Source organism: Triturus cristatus, chromosome 8, assembly GCF_964204655.1.
Source record: "Triturus cristatus chromosome 8, aTriCri1.1, whole genome shotgun sequence".
NCBI lineage: Eukaryota > Metazoa > Chordata > Amphibia > Caudata > Salamandridae > Triturus > Triturus cristatus.
Window position 1 is genome coordinate 35022851 of NC_140591.1, and position 19213 is coordinate 35042063.

General features: G+C 41.5%; 1 protein-coding gene across 1 annotated transcript in view; it reads right to left on the reverse strand.

Annotated features, from left to right (window-relative positions):
* LOC146799897 (cytosolic phospholipase A2 gamma-like) overlaps nucleotides 1-19213 on the reverse strand; it is a 668494-nt gene that overhangs the window by 143675 nt on the left and 505606 nt on the right. The window contains exons 14-15 of the mRNA XM_085620828.1: nucleotides 8574-8684; nucleotides 6659-6813 (exon numbers count right to left, since the gene is read on the reverse strand). Of these exons, the coding sequence (XP_085476954.1) occupies nucleotides 6659-6813; nucleotides 8574-8684 (266 nt within the window). The remainder of the gene's footprint in view (nucleotides 1-6658; nucleotides 6814-8573; nucleotides 8685-19213) is intronic.

The following is a 19213-nucleotide window of genomic DNA, read 5'->3' on the forward strand; positions in this document are numbered from 1 at the left end:
AAGAAAAGTCATTCAATATGCCCAATATCACATACTAAGGTTAGAGCCTCTGTCTGAAAACAAATTAATCCAGAAGACAACTCTGAAACATCTACTGCTCGCACCGGCTCAGATTTTTCTTTGGGAACTTTTGTGAGCTCGAGCTTGGCAGCCTGGGTCTGATCAAAGAAGCTTGTGGCCTCTGAGTCAATAAGCATGTATAATATGTGCCTTACTGTGACTCGGATAGTCAGATGCTGCGAAATTCATGTTCCTACATTCGTCAGATATTGTGAGACCTGTACGGCTTCTCTCAGTTAAACGATCTGCCTTCTGATCGAGAGCCTTAGTTTTCCCTGTTCTTGATCAACCTCTACACTAACCACTGCCTTAGTCTTTTTTGGTTTTGCAGTACATTCCCTAGCAAAATGACCTGCTTTGCCACAATAAAGACATAGGCTTTATTTGCGGTAACATTCCTTTTCCATATTAGATAGTGGACCCCTTCTACCTCCCTTCTCCATAGGTTTAGTACCAAGAGTCTTACTGTCTGTCTCCTTCTTCTCGGTTTTGAGAAAAATTACTCTGGTGTCACTGCGAGATTGGCCAGCTTTTCCTCTCTCCCAATCAGTGATCAAGCTTAATCATGAGATCAATAAATTCTGCACAGTCGTCAGACAGATCAATGATGTGTGAGAGGGAATCTTTAAGTTCATCTCTTAACCCTCGATAGAATAAGGATGTTCTTTTCTCTTCCGGCCATCGCGTTTCCACCACCAGTCGACTGAAAGTAGTGGTATAAGTCAGCAGGTCTTTAAAACCTTGTGGTAGTTTTAATAACTCATTGTGATTTCCTTGGATAAAAACATGTTTTGCAAATAACTTAGTCATGGCAACTTAAAAGCAGAATCATTGTACAAAAGGGGATGTTGCAATTGTTGGTCTAACCATGCCTGAGCACTCACTTTTGCGTAGTTTTAATACTAACCCTGACATACATCGATAAAGACTGACGTCTTTTGTGGAGTTCAATCAATTTTATTAATTCCGTTACACTTTAGCACTTTTATATTCCATATCACCTGCCCAGATTACTGACTCACATAGGATTTGCATTACAACATCTAAAGAGCTTCAGCTAATTTGTTTGGGAGTTAAAGACCACACCACAGCCTCTTGTTGCGGTGTGAGAAGAAACCCCATGATGAAGGATACTTCCATTGATGGGTAAGGGTTTGCGTCCTAATAAGGGCATATCCCTTTACACCTCAGTTAAAATTCCTTTAGCTTTTCAGACACCAACATTTTGTTGTGTTTTTTATGTATAAGTCTATCTTAACATGTACTTGATATCCATCTTACTTTCCTCTTGTTTTTTCTGCTGTAGCTTTCTTCCTTCTTTTATATTATAAGATCACTCCGTATATTGCCTTTTTTGGTGGCTTACTCATTTAGATTTTTATTTATTTCTCTTCATGTTGATATTTTACTCACATCCTACTATGTTGTTGACTATATGATGTACTGGCTTATGGTATGATTTATCAGTTCAATTATTTAATAAGTAAAAATAAAACAATAACAAGGGTTGTGTGTTAACATTGCAGCTTCCACATATATGTTCCCTAATATTCCTTCAGGTGAACACTTATCCCCACAGATTCCAGATCCTTAAATGTTCTTCCCAGTATTCAGAGTTGATTTTAATGACACAAACAGCTTTCAGCATAGGTCGAGTTACGGGTCTGTACAGATTCATTACAAATGGTGCCACCAATCCACCAATGCACCATTCATTATGTATTACTTGTGACCTTGAAGTCCTCATTCATTTACCCTTTGCTACTATAAGCATAGCCCAGATAAGGTTACAAAGCCAGATTCATTGAAACCAGTTCTATAGCAGGCTGAGTGTATGTATAATGAATGACGCACCTGCATAAAGGGGAAGGAACTAATGCGACAACTGTAACACCAGATTATTTAATTGGATACAATTATAATTGTTTTATTTTAGTTCAAGATGGATGAATGTAAACTTCATACCCCTACTAGAGAGTGGTTGCATGATTGTTGGGTATTATTGCAATGTCTGCTTTTCCCACTGCATTCTCCCTATTTGTTTTAGTTTTCATTTTTTTCTGCAACCTCCCCTTGGACATCTAGTTCATCTCTGTTTTATTTGCACTCTTGGTTTGATAACCTGATTTTTTCCCCCTGAAATGTACTTCTCCAGGTACTTCTTGACGGGACGTTGACTGGAATTAGAAATGCCTACCAGCATTTTCTGTTGATGCTGACAGTGAGTTTTAGGCCATTTCCAAGTCAGACCTCAAAGGGCTTCCTTCAGCATAAACATGCTTATCTCTGAAAATGTACAAACCTTATTACGTTTACAGTGCAACTTTTTAGCTTTGCCAATGAAAAATATTGTACACGTGACTGTTCTGATATCTGCATTTGCGCCTCCTGGTGAAGAACATGTGTTGGTGCAGTCTTGAAGCCAAGACTTTTTGAATCTGTCATTTCATGCAGGTTAAGTACAGATTAGGAGAAATAAACGGAGCCCAAATGGGATCCTAAAATGGCATGATCATTATACGGTCATATGCTGGGGTTTTGCATTAATTAATAAGATATTGAATGATAAATAGATCATTTATGTATAATGTACACAAATGTCTTTAATGACACCCTTGGCACTTAATAATGTGCCATGCTTTTTTCCTTAGAAGCCAAACGCGGGTGCCATCTGGATCACTTACAACTGGGAGAGAGATAGACTATAGAAATACATATCGGAAAGAGAATGAATGAATGAATGAACCTTACAAATATTTCATTACTTTAGCATTACAGATATGAGGATCAATTTAACAATAATTTTAGCAACCCGTTTACCCTGTCCAGCCACTTGTATATGTGCCACAGAAACCTATGTTGGTTTATATTTTTCATAAAATAACCCGAAAGAAAATCTAGACATGTGCTCTAATCAGCATATAAGAGTAGGGCCCTCATTACAAGCCAGGCAGAGTGGAATTACAATGTGGAATTCCACTAGGCCAGAGTTCCTATACCTGGTTGGACTGTGTCTGCAGAGTAATTCCCCATTCCTTGGGGTTTAACTCATAAATGCAGGGCCCTGCCTGGGTGTTACCGCATGTCACCCTGTAATTACCGGTACAGAGGTTGCATGCTATCAGTACTGTGGAAGTCTTGGTGAGGACCAACTATGTTATAAGCCAAATAATTAGCAACTGGTATGTTGAAGTGAGTCAATGCTTGTGTAACTAGGGTCAGTGTGTTTGTGAATTGTTTTTATCATATATGATCTTCAATGCACACTATTTACATAACTATAGTGGATTACCGCCATTGGAGGATCATCACCTTTAGCATGAAATAAAATGAAATCTAAAAATGTATTACTTTGCTACTCATAATTAATTCCCACCTACATTGTAAAGTATTACTAATGTAGTTTATACAAAAGTAAGATGTGATCTCAACATAATCTGTGCTAAGGATTTTTTGACAATCTTATAATTGAAATATTATAACAACTGTGGGGTTTGAAGTGAAATTGTATTGTGGTAGCATTTGTGAGTTTAGTTTGAATATCAATTTGTGGAAGGAAACAGGCTTTTTCCAGGTGTCCCCACCCTTTTGCCCCCAGTTGGACTACTAGCTGACGGTTTTTAGACTTTGAGAGCACTGAGGGTTGCCGGCCAGACCTCAGCACAATTGTTCTGACCCATTCTAAAAAAAAAAAAAATTGGATGTCCCCATTAGCAACTACTGATTTACATATAAGTCCCTAGTATATGGTACCAGCGTATGTAGGGCATGTAAGGCAGAGTGTCCACCCAAGGCAGCAACACTGTTTGTGCCACCCTGTATGTGACAAAGTACAAAATGGCTCCTAGCCTGCCACTGCAGACTGGAATGGCAGTGCTTATACAGCAAGTTCGACTTTACCATTACCATTATTGACAAACTCATCCCTTCCCTTAACAGTATATCTAAGTTTCCTTTAAGGCAGGCCTATAGAGCCCTTTGGCAGGGAGCTGGATATTAGACATATACATTTATATATGTCTTAGCAGCAAAACCCCTAAAGTTGTCGCTCTGCTGAGGAGAGTTAGTTAACACCGGGTTGCAGGCTGGTGTCCCAGCCTGGCTAAGTTCTGAATGGGGCTACTTACTGGGTACTGGGAGGTTTCAAATTAATTGTGGCATTAAATCCCACTTGATGCCCAAGTCGAGATTTATGTCATTTTTAAAATTATGGAACTTTAGAAAGTTGCTACTTTGCCCCAGCTACTCCAGTGACCTCACAAATACCCTGACACTCAGATAGCTTTATGCCCGCCTAGGTTGACGTGTGATTGACTCACAGGCTCGGGAACAAAGGCAGTTGCCACAGAATGAGGTGTGACAACACTCCCGAGCAGGATCCCTTTCGTTCCTGTAGACTAGTTGGAGACACGGAGAGTCCCCAAACCGTTTTCCCAAGAGGACTGTAGCCCTTAGGTAGCCACACCTTAGGGGTGGGCTACCAAGCTACCCATAGTCGATGAAGAGTGTAGACATCTTGAGAGTGGCAAAAATGTTGCACTCAGGGATGCTCAATACTGCACATTGCTGGAGCTTTGCCACTAAAGAGGAGGGGACCAACTAGCTCTTGGTAGGTGACCGTGTTGTCCCCTCAGTGCACTTTCACAGGATATAATGCCGCCCCCTGGCACCCTGAACTTCAGTCCACTGTGGATTTGGAGAGAGGACTAAGAGAGGAGTGTCCTGATGCCTTTGAAGTTGCACAATGGGTGGCTGCACCATTGGAAGGACTGCCCCTGCTGCACTTTGAGGTAGTGGGATTGCTCCAGTAGCATCATTGAGCATCTTTCTGCCTGCATCCCCAGCATCAGGACCACCCCATTTCTGTCTAAGGCGGTGGTTTCATAAAGGCTGGAAGTGGACTGGTAAAGGCTCAGTGGCCAGGAAACTGTCCAAAGTAACCTTATTGAAATCTTAGACCTATGCCTTGTCGAATTTGGTTGTCCAACCCAGGCTGGAGTTGGAGTCACCAAACTAACTGTTTCAAACTATTTAAATGTTTTCGAAATTTTTGTTAACCAGTGCATGTTTGCAGTTGCATTCAAAAGTATTTATTCCTTCTAAAATTTGAATCTCCTGAACCTTTTGGAGGATTTTGATGATCAAGGAATCTAAAAATTAATGAAAATGCTTTACACCTAGTTCCTTTGTTTAGCCTTGCTGCTCAAAGCCACAGCTACCCACGCTTGAGCGTAAGGTTTACTAACGAGACTGACTGGGCCTAAGGCAGGGTTTGCGAGTGCATTCCACAATAAGGCCGTAGAACCATATCATATAATACACCCCGATCCTCACAATGTGGCTACCTATATTTTGTGACTAATTGTGTTTTGTATTGTATCTTTTTATCTTTTATACAGCCTTGAGAAAGAAGAATCCTATTTAATATGCGAAACGTCTTTTGACTGTTGAGCTAAGGGACTATTGATATCTAAATGATTGATACACAATATGAAATGTTTCAGATGATTAGGTAGGAAATTAAGTACTTCATATCAATCAAGATCCAGTATAAAAAATCATTGGACATATCTTTTTTACTGCATTTCAAAGTTTTACTACATCCACATATCTTAATGGTGATGGGGTTAAGAATGAAATATGTTACCTCTAGCTTTTAAGGTCATCTAGTTTCCCCAACTTATCAAGTATCTGCTTTAATAACAAATTCAACTTGAAAATCACAATAGCTTACCTGTCACAGAGGTGTCCTCAAAAAGTTTAAATCAGTTTTCTTTTCTTCTCCCTTCTCATCCAGTCACCTCATTACTATCGATCAAATAGCAATTTACTCAAACTGCTGATTTACTGCCAAAGTACAAAGTGTATCACTTGCATTTCCATCATTTTCTCTGATAAGATTTTGCTGTCACAATTGAAAGATTAATTCAGATATCTCCCTAATATGGATGAAGATTTCCAATACACATTTCTTCTTTCACTTGTAGTACAAGTGGCAAGAAATGTTGATGTTATCAATACTGTTTTTCCAATGCGTGTATGGTCACCGCCTTCAGCCTTGGCAGTACTAGTGCCTGTATTTTGTGAGAATGAACAGAGTCAAAATTAAATGTCCAAAGTTGTTTTCCAAGACAAAATGGCAAAACTCTGCTTAGTGGTATGCTATTCAGATCTCAGTGGCAGCCATCACCCTTATAAATGCATTCTGGCTAACGCAGAAGCATTCCTCAGATCAAAAACATACCTTACTTTACATGACCCAAAATGGTACTCTCTTCTTATTTATACACACAGCATGAAAAGAAAACAACACTTTGTGTTAGTGTCAGATGTAACAATGTAGCAAAGCACAGCCAAAAAGCCATTTAAAAAAATTAATTCAACAGAAACCCAGTGACACACGTGCATATCTAAACATCAACTGCGTCTCTTAAACTGTATACACCGATGCATTTTCTAAGAATATACATAAAAAGCGCACACACACACGATCTCTCTCTCTCTCTCTCTCGCTCTCTCTCTCTCTCTCTCTCTCTCAGCATCCTACGTCAGCCCTTCCCCAATACATGAGTACTTTGGAACTTCATGTGAACTTTACCTCAAAGGGATCCCCAGCACTGAAATCAAAGGAGACGATCACATTCACTTTCCTCTCAGGGCGAAGAACCAAAGGATACCCTGAGTTTATTGCCAGCCCAGCATCGATCAAGTTGATGAACTTCCTCTCTGAAACCTCCTTAGGGAGTGGATTCTCTGGAAAATAAATACTACAGAAATTATCATCTTTGTCATTTGCAAAACTTGCATTTAAAATTCATTAATGTAAAAAAAGATATAGCTTGAACTGCTATCCATCATGTTTTGAACCTTTTTAGAGATAAGTTTGATCAATTACATATTCCAGTAGTATTGGTAGAATCACTGATGGAATATCACACATAAAACTGATTTCAAATTTGTCTTACTAGAATGGATTGTCGTACTTCTTTCATTTACCTTGATTATACATTGGTTTAAGTCAAGGGTAGATGAAAAAGGTTATTTTAATGGTGTCTAGATTGTTCCTAAAAGATGTTTAAAACAAATAGAGGAGGAACTTCTATGGAAAAAAGAATTCAGAAGATATTACATAAATCATTATTTAAGTGCTTGCTCCTAGTCCTTCCAGAACCCCAACACATGCATAAATGGGTGGTATTGTTCCCTGAGAGAGGTGACAACCCTTCCAGTAGGTGAATATTTTATATGTTAAAGTATAAAGGCACTATTTCATAAATAAAATATATTGTATTATAAAATATATTTAAAAGGTAATCAGTTGGAACATCAGTAACATTAAAGTAAAACTGAATAAAGTGTCTGTTAATTACATTTAAGGTACTAACAGCCTCCTGTCTTTCAAGATATATAAAAAAAATTGGTCCAGGGGGGCATGGCCAAGCTGCAGAGAGAGTGAGAAGTGCCTTGTGGTTTCTCCGCTTCCCTGCAGCCAGCCTCTGCTAATCTTTAGCAAATCGATCCTGATCTATTGCTCGTGGGCCCACTTTGATCCTCACGGCACTGTGGGCTGTGATGGGAGTGCGTGATTCAGCTCCTGTGCTGGCCTAAATGCATCAGACGTCCTACACCAGGGCTGTCACTGCAGCTGAAGGCACCATCTTTGAAGCCGCTGGGGGATGCAGCCTGCATAGGGGTTGCCTGTTGCCCCCTAGCACCAACGACGGTCCCACATCTTACCTTCTGCACTCCTGGCGTTGCCCCCGGTGGGGCGGCAACAGGGAGGAAGACTCGACCCGCTCTCGCCCTCCCTGTGGGGCTCTAGCACAGGCTGAGGAATGGGCCTGAGCTGCCCCGCCATTTTACAACCTTCTCCAGTGTTGACCCCTGACTTGTCCCCTGGTAGTCTGTGGGGGCTCTGAGGATCTGTACGAAGGAGTTCTAACTTTACTACTCCTAAACTGAGAAAAATCCTAACTTTAAGACTTCCGGTATTTACAGAAGGCATTTAGGAGTTCTAAAGTTAGGAGTCCTAACTTTACTACTCCTAAACTGAGAAAATTCCTAACTTTAAGACTTTCGGTATTCACAGAAGGCATTTAGGAGTCCTAAAGTTAGGAGTCCTAACTTTACTACTCCTAAACTGAGAAAATTCCTAACTTTAAGACTTTCGGTATTCATAGAAGGCATTTAGGAGTCCTAAAGTTAAGACTCCTAACTTCTGTGAATACCGAAATGAGTAAGTGCCTTCTGTGAATACCAAAATGGTAGTAAGTTTAGGATTTTGTCTTAAGTTAGTTCTGTAAATCGGGCCCTATGTAAACAAGTTTAGGGTCTCAACCCACTCTGGTTTCTGCATTGTCTGCTAAAACAGTATCCAAATTCTGGCATGTATAAACAATTAAAATTTAAATGCCAATTTTGCTTGAACTTTATTTTGTTTACATAAATGTAAATTCATATTTTGTTGCGTGTGATAATTAAAATATATTTGCACAGAAAAATCAATGATGTACCTGTTGTATTACATTTGTACAGATAGTTATAGGTGGTCCCCCATTGCCAGGACACAAGACTTTTCATGAGTTTGGCCATAGTCGCCATCTTCTCATATGCCGATGATAGTACTGTTGATAGAAGGAATGTAAGATTAGTTAGAAGCATTATACATTAAAGGACAGCCCAAACAAAAACTGATAAATAATATATGAGATATATTTTCTTCTTTACATTCACAAAAGCATATTAGCCACTGTGATAATGTGCCTCTTTTTGCATGGTTGTTCCCTGGTTTCATGGACTGATGTTGGTGCTTTTGGAACTCTGCTCACTGGGGTAATCCAGTCCCCAGTGCATGTGCCCTGAGCTGAAAACATAATAAAATTGGCTAATCCCCAATTTACATATTTATCTTTCCAGTAAGGCCATAGTTTATCAGAAATTACACAAATGGAAAATAAATATTAAATGTATCATGTGGATTTCACCACCTGTTGTGCTATTCACTAAGATAACGTATACATCATGTCTTTAGGTCTAGATGTGTAGCCTGCCAGCTATGCTTTAAAACCTATTAAAATAACCTCTTTTGAGAGGCAGATGCTCTACTTTTAAATATTAAAGGTTACACTTAGGCAGGGCCTTGTAGCCCATATGGTAGGGCTCCTGGAATTTAGATTTCAGAATATAAGATTTCATTTTGGCATGTTCCTACAATGATTAGCCCCCAAAAGCTATTTTCACTCTATATTGCTATAGCTGTTCATATGAACAAAAACCTAAAGTGCAGTTAAAATATTATTTTGATAACTTTCGTTTGGGACAAGCTACAGAAATTTTTCAACCACAGATTTTAATATTTATAAAAAATCCAATTCAATGGGTAGATTTCTGATAAATACATAGAGCAAGTAACTATTCAAAAGTTAGACTGTGCCTGCCTGAAACCCCAGCAGGCTAAATAGCATTAGCCTGCCGGCAGCTGGCCTATCAGTGCCTCCTTGCTTAGGTGTGAAATAGTGTTTTCAGAGCCTTGGGGCTGCAGGATGGTTTTGGAGGAATGTGATCCAGCTTGATCCTAGCCGGGGAGTTAAGGAGAGTTCAGGAACTTGAACAATTTGAAAGGGACTATGGGAGTTTTTTACTTTTTTAGTGATACTGTTGGTCCTTCTGGTTTTAGTCATCGTGGAGGAGGGAGCTAAGCCCCAGAACCAGTCTGCAGTGGTTGACTGGGATGGAACTGCTCATTAAATTAGACACACCTCTACGTGTGCCACAAGCTCCCTACAGAGGCAGAAATGGTCTGCCATGTTAAGTAAGTAAGTAATAATAGCTTTATTCGATTTATCAAAAAATCATAAAAGCATACAAATACAATTTATGCAGACAATTAAGAACATTTTTCATGTAAACAAAGTTACCAAAATGGATAAAAAACATTTCTCCAAAAGTTAAAAATCTACAACAGTCATTTGGACGAGGGGCCTCATTTTAGACTAATCAGTCAATATTGACATGTGTTAGTTAACTCATTGAGTTTCTAAATTTCATCACTGACATTAAAAAGCGAGAAACAACCAAGATAACATCCACATCTTCTAAAAGCAAAACTTTTAGGTATGCAGATTTACATGTTCTTATCCCCCAGCGTTTAAGTAGGGGTAAAAGAAATAATTTCCTCGGGCTGGTATACAGATTACAAAAGAACATGATGTGAATGTTACTTTGTGTTGAATGGTCGTCGCATGGACATATTAATTTCAATGAGGCCCAGTCATTCTGTTTCGGCAAAGTAACCAAACGGAAGAAAGTCCCTAGGCGCAGCCTAGTTAAAAGCATGCGAGCATAGGGTGCTTTTTCAATCCCAAGGTAAAATTGTAGGCCTTCAGTAGGGGTGATTTGCTGATAGCTCAGAGTTGTGCCTTTGAGTTTCTCAGTGTCCCATCTAGCACTCTCTAAGTGTATAGATAATAGTTTTTTAAGGGCCGGTCTAGTCAAGGTTTGTAGGGTCTCTGGTTCGTCGTAAAATTCAGAGTGTCCAATGTTAGTAAACATCGCTTGTACGTATCGCAGCCACTTGACTTTTGCTACGCCGTCCAAAGCCATGCAGTCTTTTATGAGATTTCTATTCAAATTGCACTCCTCTGTGGTCCAAATCTTATGCCAAAGCAAACAAGGTGATATTTTTATGATGTCGCTAAGGTATTTGACGCCGGTCTCAATGTGAGTCATAAAAGTCGACGTGGTTTTGGACACACCTAGTAAGTAACAGATGAAGATATTCTCACAAGTTTGTAATGAGGACACATTCTCGAAACCCCAGAGACCTGCGCCATATGTGGCCGTAGCTATACACTTTGCCCGGTAGATCTGTAACATTTCTTGAATGGGTTTGCCCCCAATTTTAGCTGCAAAGGTTCTTAAAGCACCTATGGCACGGCTAAAGGCGAGTTTCCTAGCTGACACTGCGTATTTCCACCTTCCCCACCTGTCAAAACACAATTCCCAAATAGCAAAAGGTGTCTGTAATGGCAATCTTTTGCTGGTCTAAATATATTGAGCATGATGGTCTGTTGTTCTTTTGAGAGCAGGGCATGGAGAAAGTTTTGGAAATATTCACCTTTAAATTTCTTTTACCCATGTAGGATGAAAATTCATTTACTGCTCTCTGCAAACCTATTTTTGTCCTAGACATGATTGCCGCGTCGTCAGCATATAAAAGAATGGGTACAGGCCTACCATTAACAGCCGGATAAACGCTTGCCAGAGTTATTAAGCTTTCAGCGATAGAGTTTATGTAAAATGTGAAAAGCAAGGGTGCAAGTATGCAGCCTTGCCTCACCCCTCTGTTTATGGCAAATTTTTGTGAACATTGCCCCTGGGTCCCAAATCTTACTCTGGCCCCCGCTTCTCTATATAATTCTTTGATAAATATAAGGATAACTGAGTCCACCCCGATGTCTTCCAGTGTCGACCAGAGCATCGCATGATCCACGCAATCGAATGCGGAGCTGAGGTCGACAAAGGTAACAAATAGGTCCCCTTTTTTGGCCTGTGTATATTTGGACACTAATAGGGACAAGTTTAGGGATTGCTCCAATGTCCCTAGTCCCTTTCGAAACCCATATTGGAACTCCGAGATAACCTTCTTCTCTTTTTCCCAGTATTGTATCCTCTTGAGGACAATCCTGCCAGCAACTTTCATGAGTCCGTCCAATAGCGATATAGGACGGTAACAAGCAGGGTCGTCCCTATTTCCTTTTTTAAAAATGGGGACTACGATTGCGTCCGACCAGGTGGTAATAAAACCACATTTATTTCCCGTATTTAATACATTGGTTAACAAGGGAACCCAGAAGTCCGGTTCTGATTTATAGAGATCCACTGGGATGTGGTCAGGGCCGGGGGCTTTACCTAAGGGACTTTCTCTAAGGGCATCTTCCACTTCTAGTGTGGTAAATACCAGTTCAATAGGGTAGGAAGGTGCTGGGGAGACAGTTAGGTGGTTATCCTGAATGATGCTATCTGGGGGTAAATTCACATTGCATGGGTTCGAGGCATTACCCTGTGTGTTGTTGGAATAAAGGTTACCATAATGTTCTACCCAGAGCTCAGCCGTTATAGCCACTTCTACAGAGCTATCTCTGTCTTTTAAGTTATAAACAGATCTTATGACTTTCCAGAAGGCATTACTGTCCTTGTTCCTAGCAGCTTCCCCCAAGGCTTCCCAGGCCTCTTGCTTCAGTTTCGCCCTCCGCTGTTTAATTGCCAGCTTATAATCATATCTCGCTTGACGAATTTGAACTCTATCTTTTGGGTCGGCAGACAAAGCTTTCTTTAAGATTTTCAGTGTAGATGTACATCTAGGGTCAAACCACCCACGAGTATGCCTCCCCTTGTCTTTGCAGTTCTTAGTCAGTGCATTTTTTATGTGGCACTGAATGTTAGAAAAAGCAACCATGATGCTCTTTGGGTCAGTATCTTCCTCTAAGCAGGCAAGTATATCCGTGGAGCAGGAGGATAAGAAGTCTTGAAAAAAGGATGTTGGGTTCATTTTCTCCCATTTAATTACATACCCATTGGTCTTAGATAGGGTAACCTCAAATGGATATAGAACGCTACTAGGTTCCTTTACTTTGCCCTCCATGAGATTTACCCCGAAGGTGATGGGATAATGATCGCTCATGGGGTCATCCCCCGTTTCCCAGAAGGTTATAAAGTCAGGATAGGTGGGTGATATCAAGGCAAAATCGATTGTAGATTTACAACCTCTTCCATTGTACGTTGGGGCAAAGGGAACCGGGGGGGAGCATGCCTGATTAATGAAGGTGAGGTCGAAGGTAAATATGACATTGTTAAGAAGAGACCCCATGTTGGTGTGGGAGAAGTGCAGAGGACCGTCCTCTCCGAGATCTGAGAGGCCGCACAAACCTAACTCAGAAGACGGACAGACGGGACAATTGAAGTCACCCACCCACAACATTATGTGATCCCCCGAAGCTTGATCTCTCAGTTTGTGAATATGATGGATCATAATATTCAAAATTGGTTCCACCTCACCAATTAGCAAATTATTATAAAAATTCACAAGAATCACCTTTTGCGAAGTGCCCCATTTAAATAGTATGATTTGGAAGTACTGATTAGATTGAAAATCGCAAACTTTTACGTCCCCTACATTAGATATGTATGTGCACAAGCCCCCCTTGTTGCGACCCTGGGCTGATGGCACAGCTGGGGAATGGAAGGTTCGGTAGCCCAACATGTGGACTTCCTCTATGAGCCAGGTTTCTTGTAGGCATAGGATGCCATACTTCTGCACAATCTCTAGCCAAAGTTTGTGGGTGATCTTACTATCGAGGCCTGCAACATTCCAAGAAAGGAGAGAGTGCATTGAGTTTCTGATTTCCTGTAGATAATGCCCTGCATTCCCTGTTATGCCTATCCGAGTTTGCAGGTGTTCAGGGTCTGCCTGTAGTTTGACCTGTGCAACAAGAGGGCGCTGTTCAGGGGGGTTTAGGTCTATCCCAGTGTGGCTTGGAACTTGGGGTATAGGCATTAATTTTTCACTCGGAACGATTTCCGTTAGGGGATTTTTGGCATTGGTAGGGATTGGAGCGGCGCTAATTCCCAGTCAATCCACCTGATCCAGACATTCAAACCTGTTCATGGTGGGTGCTCCTTCCCACCAGTTGTTAAAGGGTTGCCAACCATCCCCATGTCCTTTCCATCTACGATTGTGGGCTATTGACCAAGCCCCAGATGGCTCAACAGTCTGTTTTGGAGGATAGAAAAAGGTAAGGGGTCTGGTGACAATAGATTGGTCGGTGTCCTGTGAATCCCATATAGTGATATGCTGGGCTGTGTGAGGGTCTGCAAATGAGACCACTATGCAGTCACCAGGGATGGATTTATGGGTACGACCCACCCATGGCACTCTCCTAACCATTAGAACCCTAGTCCTAACAGTATTGGGGAGCTGTCTATTGATGTTGAGCCAGTGGATCACCTTATTCTTTAGGGACCACTGGGTCTCCCTAGAAAGCGGGTCAAGTGGTGGTACACCAGCCAGTATGACGACGTAGGGCCCGGCGTCAGGTTGAAGATCAATGTAGCCCCCACGAAAATTCTGGCGGCCATGGTACTGGTTGGTTATGCAGGCAGTAGGGGGAATATTAATCTTATTGGACTTGTATGCGGCCTTAGGGATAGGGTTGGATAAGGACTGGTTCTCGGGGCCTTTTGCCACTAATATTGGGGTTTTTGGTAATGGGGGAAAGGGAACGGTTGGCTTAAAGCAGAGTTTGGATATTGGGGTTGGCTTTGGTGGGGGTAGGGACAAGACCGGAGGTAGAATTTCAGGAGCAAGGGAACCAACATTAGTTTCTGGTACCGGGTAAGTACCATCGTCATTCTCCTGAGGAGTACTCTCAGCAATATGAGGATAAGTTGCTTCCAGTTGTTTTAGGCTAAGGGTGGCCAGGGAGACTAAGGTCTTATCCATCTCGAGGAGATTATTCTCTATACGAGAAAGCCTGAGTTCCAGAGGTGACAGTAATTGTTTTAATGTACCCCAGACTATCTTAAGAAAGTCTTCGTCATCACCCCCCTTGTCTCTATCCCTCCCTGGCTCACTTTGCCCTCCCTCTATAGGTTTCTCACCATATGTGGGGAGAGGCCCATGGATAGGGTCAGGGACTACGTTAAGATTGCTATGTTCCCTGTCCCCCCCTATTAGGTGATTAACCAAATTTGGGGCTTGTATGATCTCCCCAGTGGTGGGTAGTGTTCGCCTATTATTAAAGAACTGTGACCTCGCAATTTTTTCTTTTTTGCGAGCATAGGCAGATCTTGCGTTGTTTTTCTTTTTTAGAGTTAGGCCATCTTTGTTTTTATTTTTTACTGCTGGGGGAGAGAGGTCAGGGGGGTCAGGGCTATCCGACAAAACAATGGCAGTTCCAGGTCCAGTGGACGCGATTCCCTCGAAAGTTTTGGGGGGCCCGGTAGTTAAGGTGGGTATAGGCTCTAATGGAAGGGAAGGTGGTGGGGGAGCATGATGAACATCGGCCAGGATTATCAGTGGGGAAGGGCAAGAAGCATGTTGTGGAGATGCAGCAGACGCGATTTTCCCTAAGGAAGATTTTTTAGAGTTAGGGAAAGTCTGGGAAAGCCTACGTGCCGCATCAAGCTCGACTGACACCCTCTTTTGCATTTTAGTGATTTCAGCATCAATTGCTAGATTAGTCTTAACAAGGAAATCATCCAATGTCCCACTGGGCTTACTCAGCCCCATTGCAGTTTTACTGCGACTGCCGCGTGTACTCATGATATATATAAATTACAGTACCCACAATGTACTTACTGATGGAGAAGGGACGAATCAGATAACAAGAACCAAGGGGGGGTGGGCCAGGCCAGTCCTCTATGTCCTCAAACGGCCCACCCTTTGCCCGGGCTTCGCCCCGGACTGCGCCCCGCACGCGTCCCGCTCACGCGAGGCTAAGATGAACTTAAACAGGGAAAAGGAGGAGTCGGGAAGAGGACCCAGGTGCGGCAGGTGAGAAATCCGCAAGGCGCCCTGGTCCTCGCAGTCCCGAGGATTAAAAGTGAAGATAAAAGTCCGTTAGCCTTGTTAATCAGGAAACAGATGTCCGTGGCAGCCAGCAGCAGAGACAACACAATCTGCCATGTTATATTTTACTGAGAATGGTTCACAGTGGCATAGTTTTGAGGAAAAAAGGTGTGCTCCAAAAGCGGGCAGGTTTGCCTGTGTCACCATTTTGTCCATTGGTCAGGCAATGTCCAGAAGTCATCCTATCCCCTCTAGAAAACTAAACAAAAGTAACACTTCACCCCAGGTCCTCGAGCCACTCTCTGAGTTTGGGCAGCAGAAAAGAGCACTGGATCTGCTGTCTGTGACCTGTGTGGAGACCTAAAGAGCTGGACCATCACCCACTTGTACCCAGAACTAAGAAGTGGATCCGAAGGGTCAGTTGCTGAACTCCTCTCTGGCTACAGGGACATCAAAAGCTGGAAAAAGCCTTTTATGGACCTTAAGTGAACCTTATTGTTGGCCTCTGCTGAAGTGTGTCCTGCTCCCTAAGCACTGTCTGTAAGGTCCCGAGAGCCTTAGCAGTGACTAAGAGGGGTTGGATTTACCAGACCTCAGGATTATTCAGCAGGACCTCATGGCAGAGGTATCAGATTTTGAGAGGACTTTGTCTTACAGAAAAGAGACCAAGCCTAAGGAAGAAATCTTGACCAGGCAAAGTTATGAAAAGTATTTGAACAGTGAGAGGATGTCTGTGTTCACAAAATTAGAATTTTCCCAGTCTGAACTTTTGCCTACCAATTCCAATAGTTTCAACTGAACCCCATCCAGGTGATATCAGACATTGAGAGGATATAGCTTTCAACTTTGCCTAGCTGGAGGATTTTAGTCTCTATATAAAAGACAAAGGGCCTAATTATGACTTTGGCAGTCTTAGAGTGGGCCGCCATGCAGCTGCCCCGCTCTAAGACCGCCAAAGCAGTACTGACACCGTCTGCCTGATTATGACTTCTTTAGTCTCTGACAGGTGGTTCTTTGGCAGTCCCATGGAGCTGCCTATGAAAAAGGCACCACAATGTGAGCATCAAAGGCAGTTACTGCATGGCATATACTGGTGCAGTCAATGCCGTGCAGAAACTGGGGAATATGCATCCAGGGGGGCACAAAATTTGCCTCCCTGCAGGCATCCCGTGGCCCTGAGGTAATAAGGGGCTCAGTAGGGCCCCTTTTGTCTCTTCTCCACCACATTTTTCCTGGTGGGCTCAGTGCCATAAAAAACGTAGTGTAGAGGAAACTCGTAAAATACCGGGCAGTGCCGCAGCATCCCTGATCCTTGGTAGTTGCGGCAGTCCCATGGCGGTCCGACTACCCATCTTATAATAGGGTGGTCAGACCAGTGGTGTGGTATAGCCCGCACCACCACCGTGGCTAAGGCAGTCTGCCATAGTCATCATTAGGCCCTAAGTCAGAACCCATAAACTATGACCATGACCACCCGCTATTGTATCGAACCTCCACTCCACTGTCAGCCTGAACTTGTGCCAAGATTTGAGCCATCCTCAAGGAGTAATTTAATTAGGGCTTTTATTTTTCCTTGGTACTTTTTGGATTAAAACTTTGAAAATTCATATCTCTGGTCATCCGTATTGCTTTTTAGCCATTTTAGTGTCATTTTTACCATTAGTTTCAAGTTTATTTTATTGTGCATGGTTATTTAAAACAATTGCAACATTTACTTAAGAAAAATATATTACAATTATTGTTGTACAATAAACAAAACAAAACCCATAAAACAAAGACCAAAATCACTGTTAAATAAAAAAAAGTTAGCTATGCACGTGATGGCAAGGTTCATTTGTTCGCGAAATACAGTGCAGTGCATTCGCTGTTCTTAGCTGGTACTGGGCATGGGCGTGTTAAGGTGCCCTATAGAGTGTATTGTTCTTGTTATTAGTTTTTTACTATTAACCTTTTTCTTACTTTTTAGACATTAGTTGTAGGATTTTTATTTGAGGTGTATTTTGACTTTTTCACCATTTTAGTGCTACTTTACACAGTTTCTGAAGTTAAGATTGTCAGCTCTTTGCCATAGCTACCAGGGTTTGAACCAAGATTTACATTATTAAAACTGTATGTTTGACGTGACAGGATTTTTGTGACTTATTACTTGGGTAGGATCAAACCATAGCCAGTTATTAACCCATTGCCTTACAGCTGCTAGGATGAAAAAAAAATAATAGCTTAAATTTCCTTCATCATAAAAGGAAATATATAATTCAAAGAAAGTTGCATTTAGCTTGAGTTACAGAGATATCCCTGGCAACTACTCAAAGAGCACAAACTAAAACCATAGCTAGAATTTTTTTTAAAACAAAATAATTCTACTAATTCAGTGAACCCTCTCATTCACTGTTCAACTGCTACATTCATCCAGATCAGCAATGCGTATGTTTTATCTTGGAAGGAACACACAACATGGGGCAAAGAATGTGTCCTGTGGAAGCACATAATATTTTTGAATTAAGAGTACACTTTAGGGTGATTATCTTAAGCATGAGTTTGGAAGGATAAATATATGGCTTTCCATCTCATTCAGCCAAGTTTCAAAATCATTATAGATGGTTGTAAAAAGTGCATAGCTTACTGTGAAAGGCCCCAAGTTTGTTGGGCTGTCAGTGTAAGGTTTCCACTGGCGGAAACAGCTGGAGCTTCATCAGAAGAATCATGATGGCTTGTAAACCTCTAACTGACTTTGACGGACAGGGCACTCTGCCTTGTATGTGGTGTAGTGTCCTGTCTGCCAAACTTTAACGAGGCCCTTTTCCTGTACTTTGACTTACAATATACATCGTGAGCAGAGTTGGCTGGTGTACCAGGTTATTCACAGATATACATAGTAATAGCATGCAAAACTAGACTTTTCTCTCCATATAAGAGAGAGAGTATAGATAATGAAATAAAAAGCTTATTTGATCATTTTCATTTGTTTTACTCAAATGTGTTAAAGTTGTAGAAATTATTTTCAATCTTTTCACTAGAGGACACTCCATCTTGTGTAGCTAAGCATTGAATTGATAATGCGAAATAAGCTTTTATTTCATGCACTGAGATCACACATGTACATTTGGCAGTCTTTCATCACAAGAATTTAACATATAATCCTACCAGTTATAACTAGGTTACCTTGATGCTATTTCCCCTAAGCAGCTAGAAACTGAGTTAGTCTTCAACAGTGCTGAACAAGTTCTGTTTCTTTTGAACAGACAGCTAATTACTTTTAAGACCTAAATTTGACTTCACCCAGTAGGCCAACATAGCCAACATTAACCTTGCTGCCTCACCAAAGCCTCAATTGGAGGCCCTCACTCTTGTCATACCCAATGCAGCGTACAATTGTGCTCTATAAAAAGGCATTCACAACAACAGCTGATGATTTGCAGACTCTCCTATAATCCTCAAAATAGACTGCTGGGGAAAATAAACAACACAGCTCAAATACCCCGACACCATCAATACTACTAACATCAAACTTTTTTGTGTCATCTTCCCCAAAGCCTTACACAATGTCAAAAAGGTCTTTATCTGGGATGGAGCGACACAAGTAGC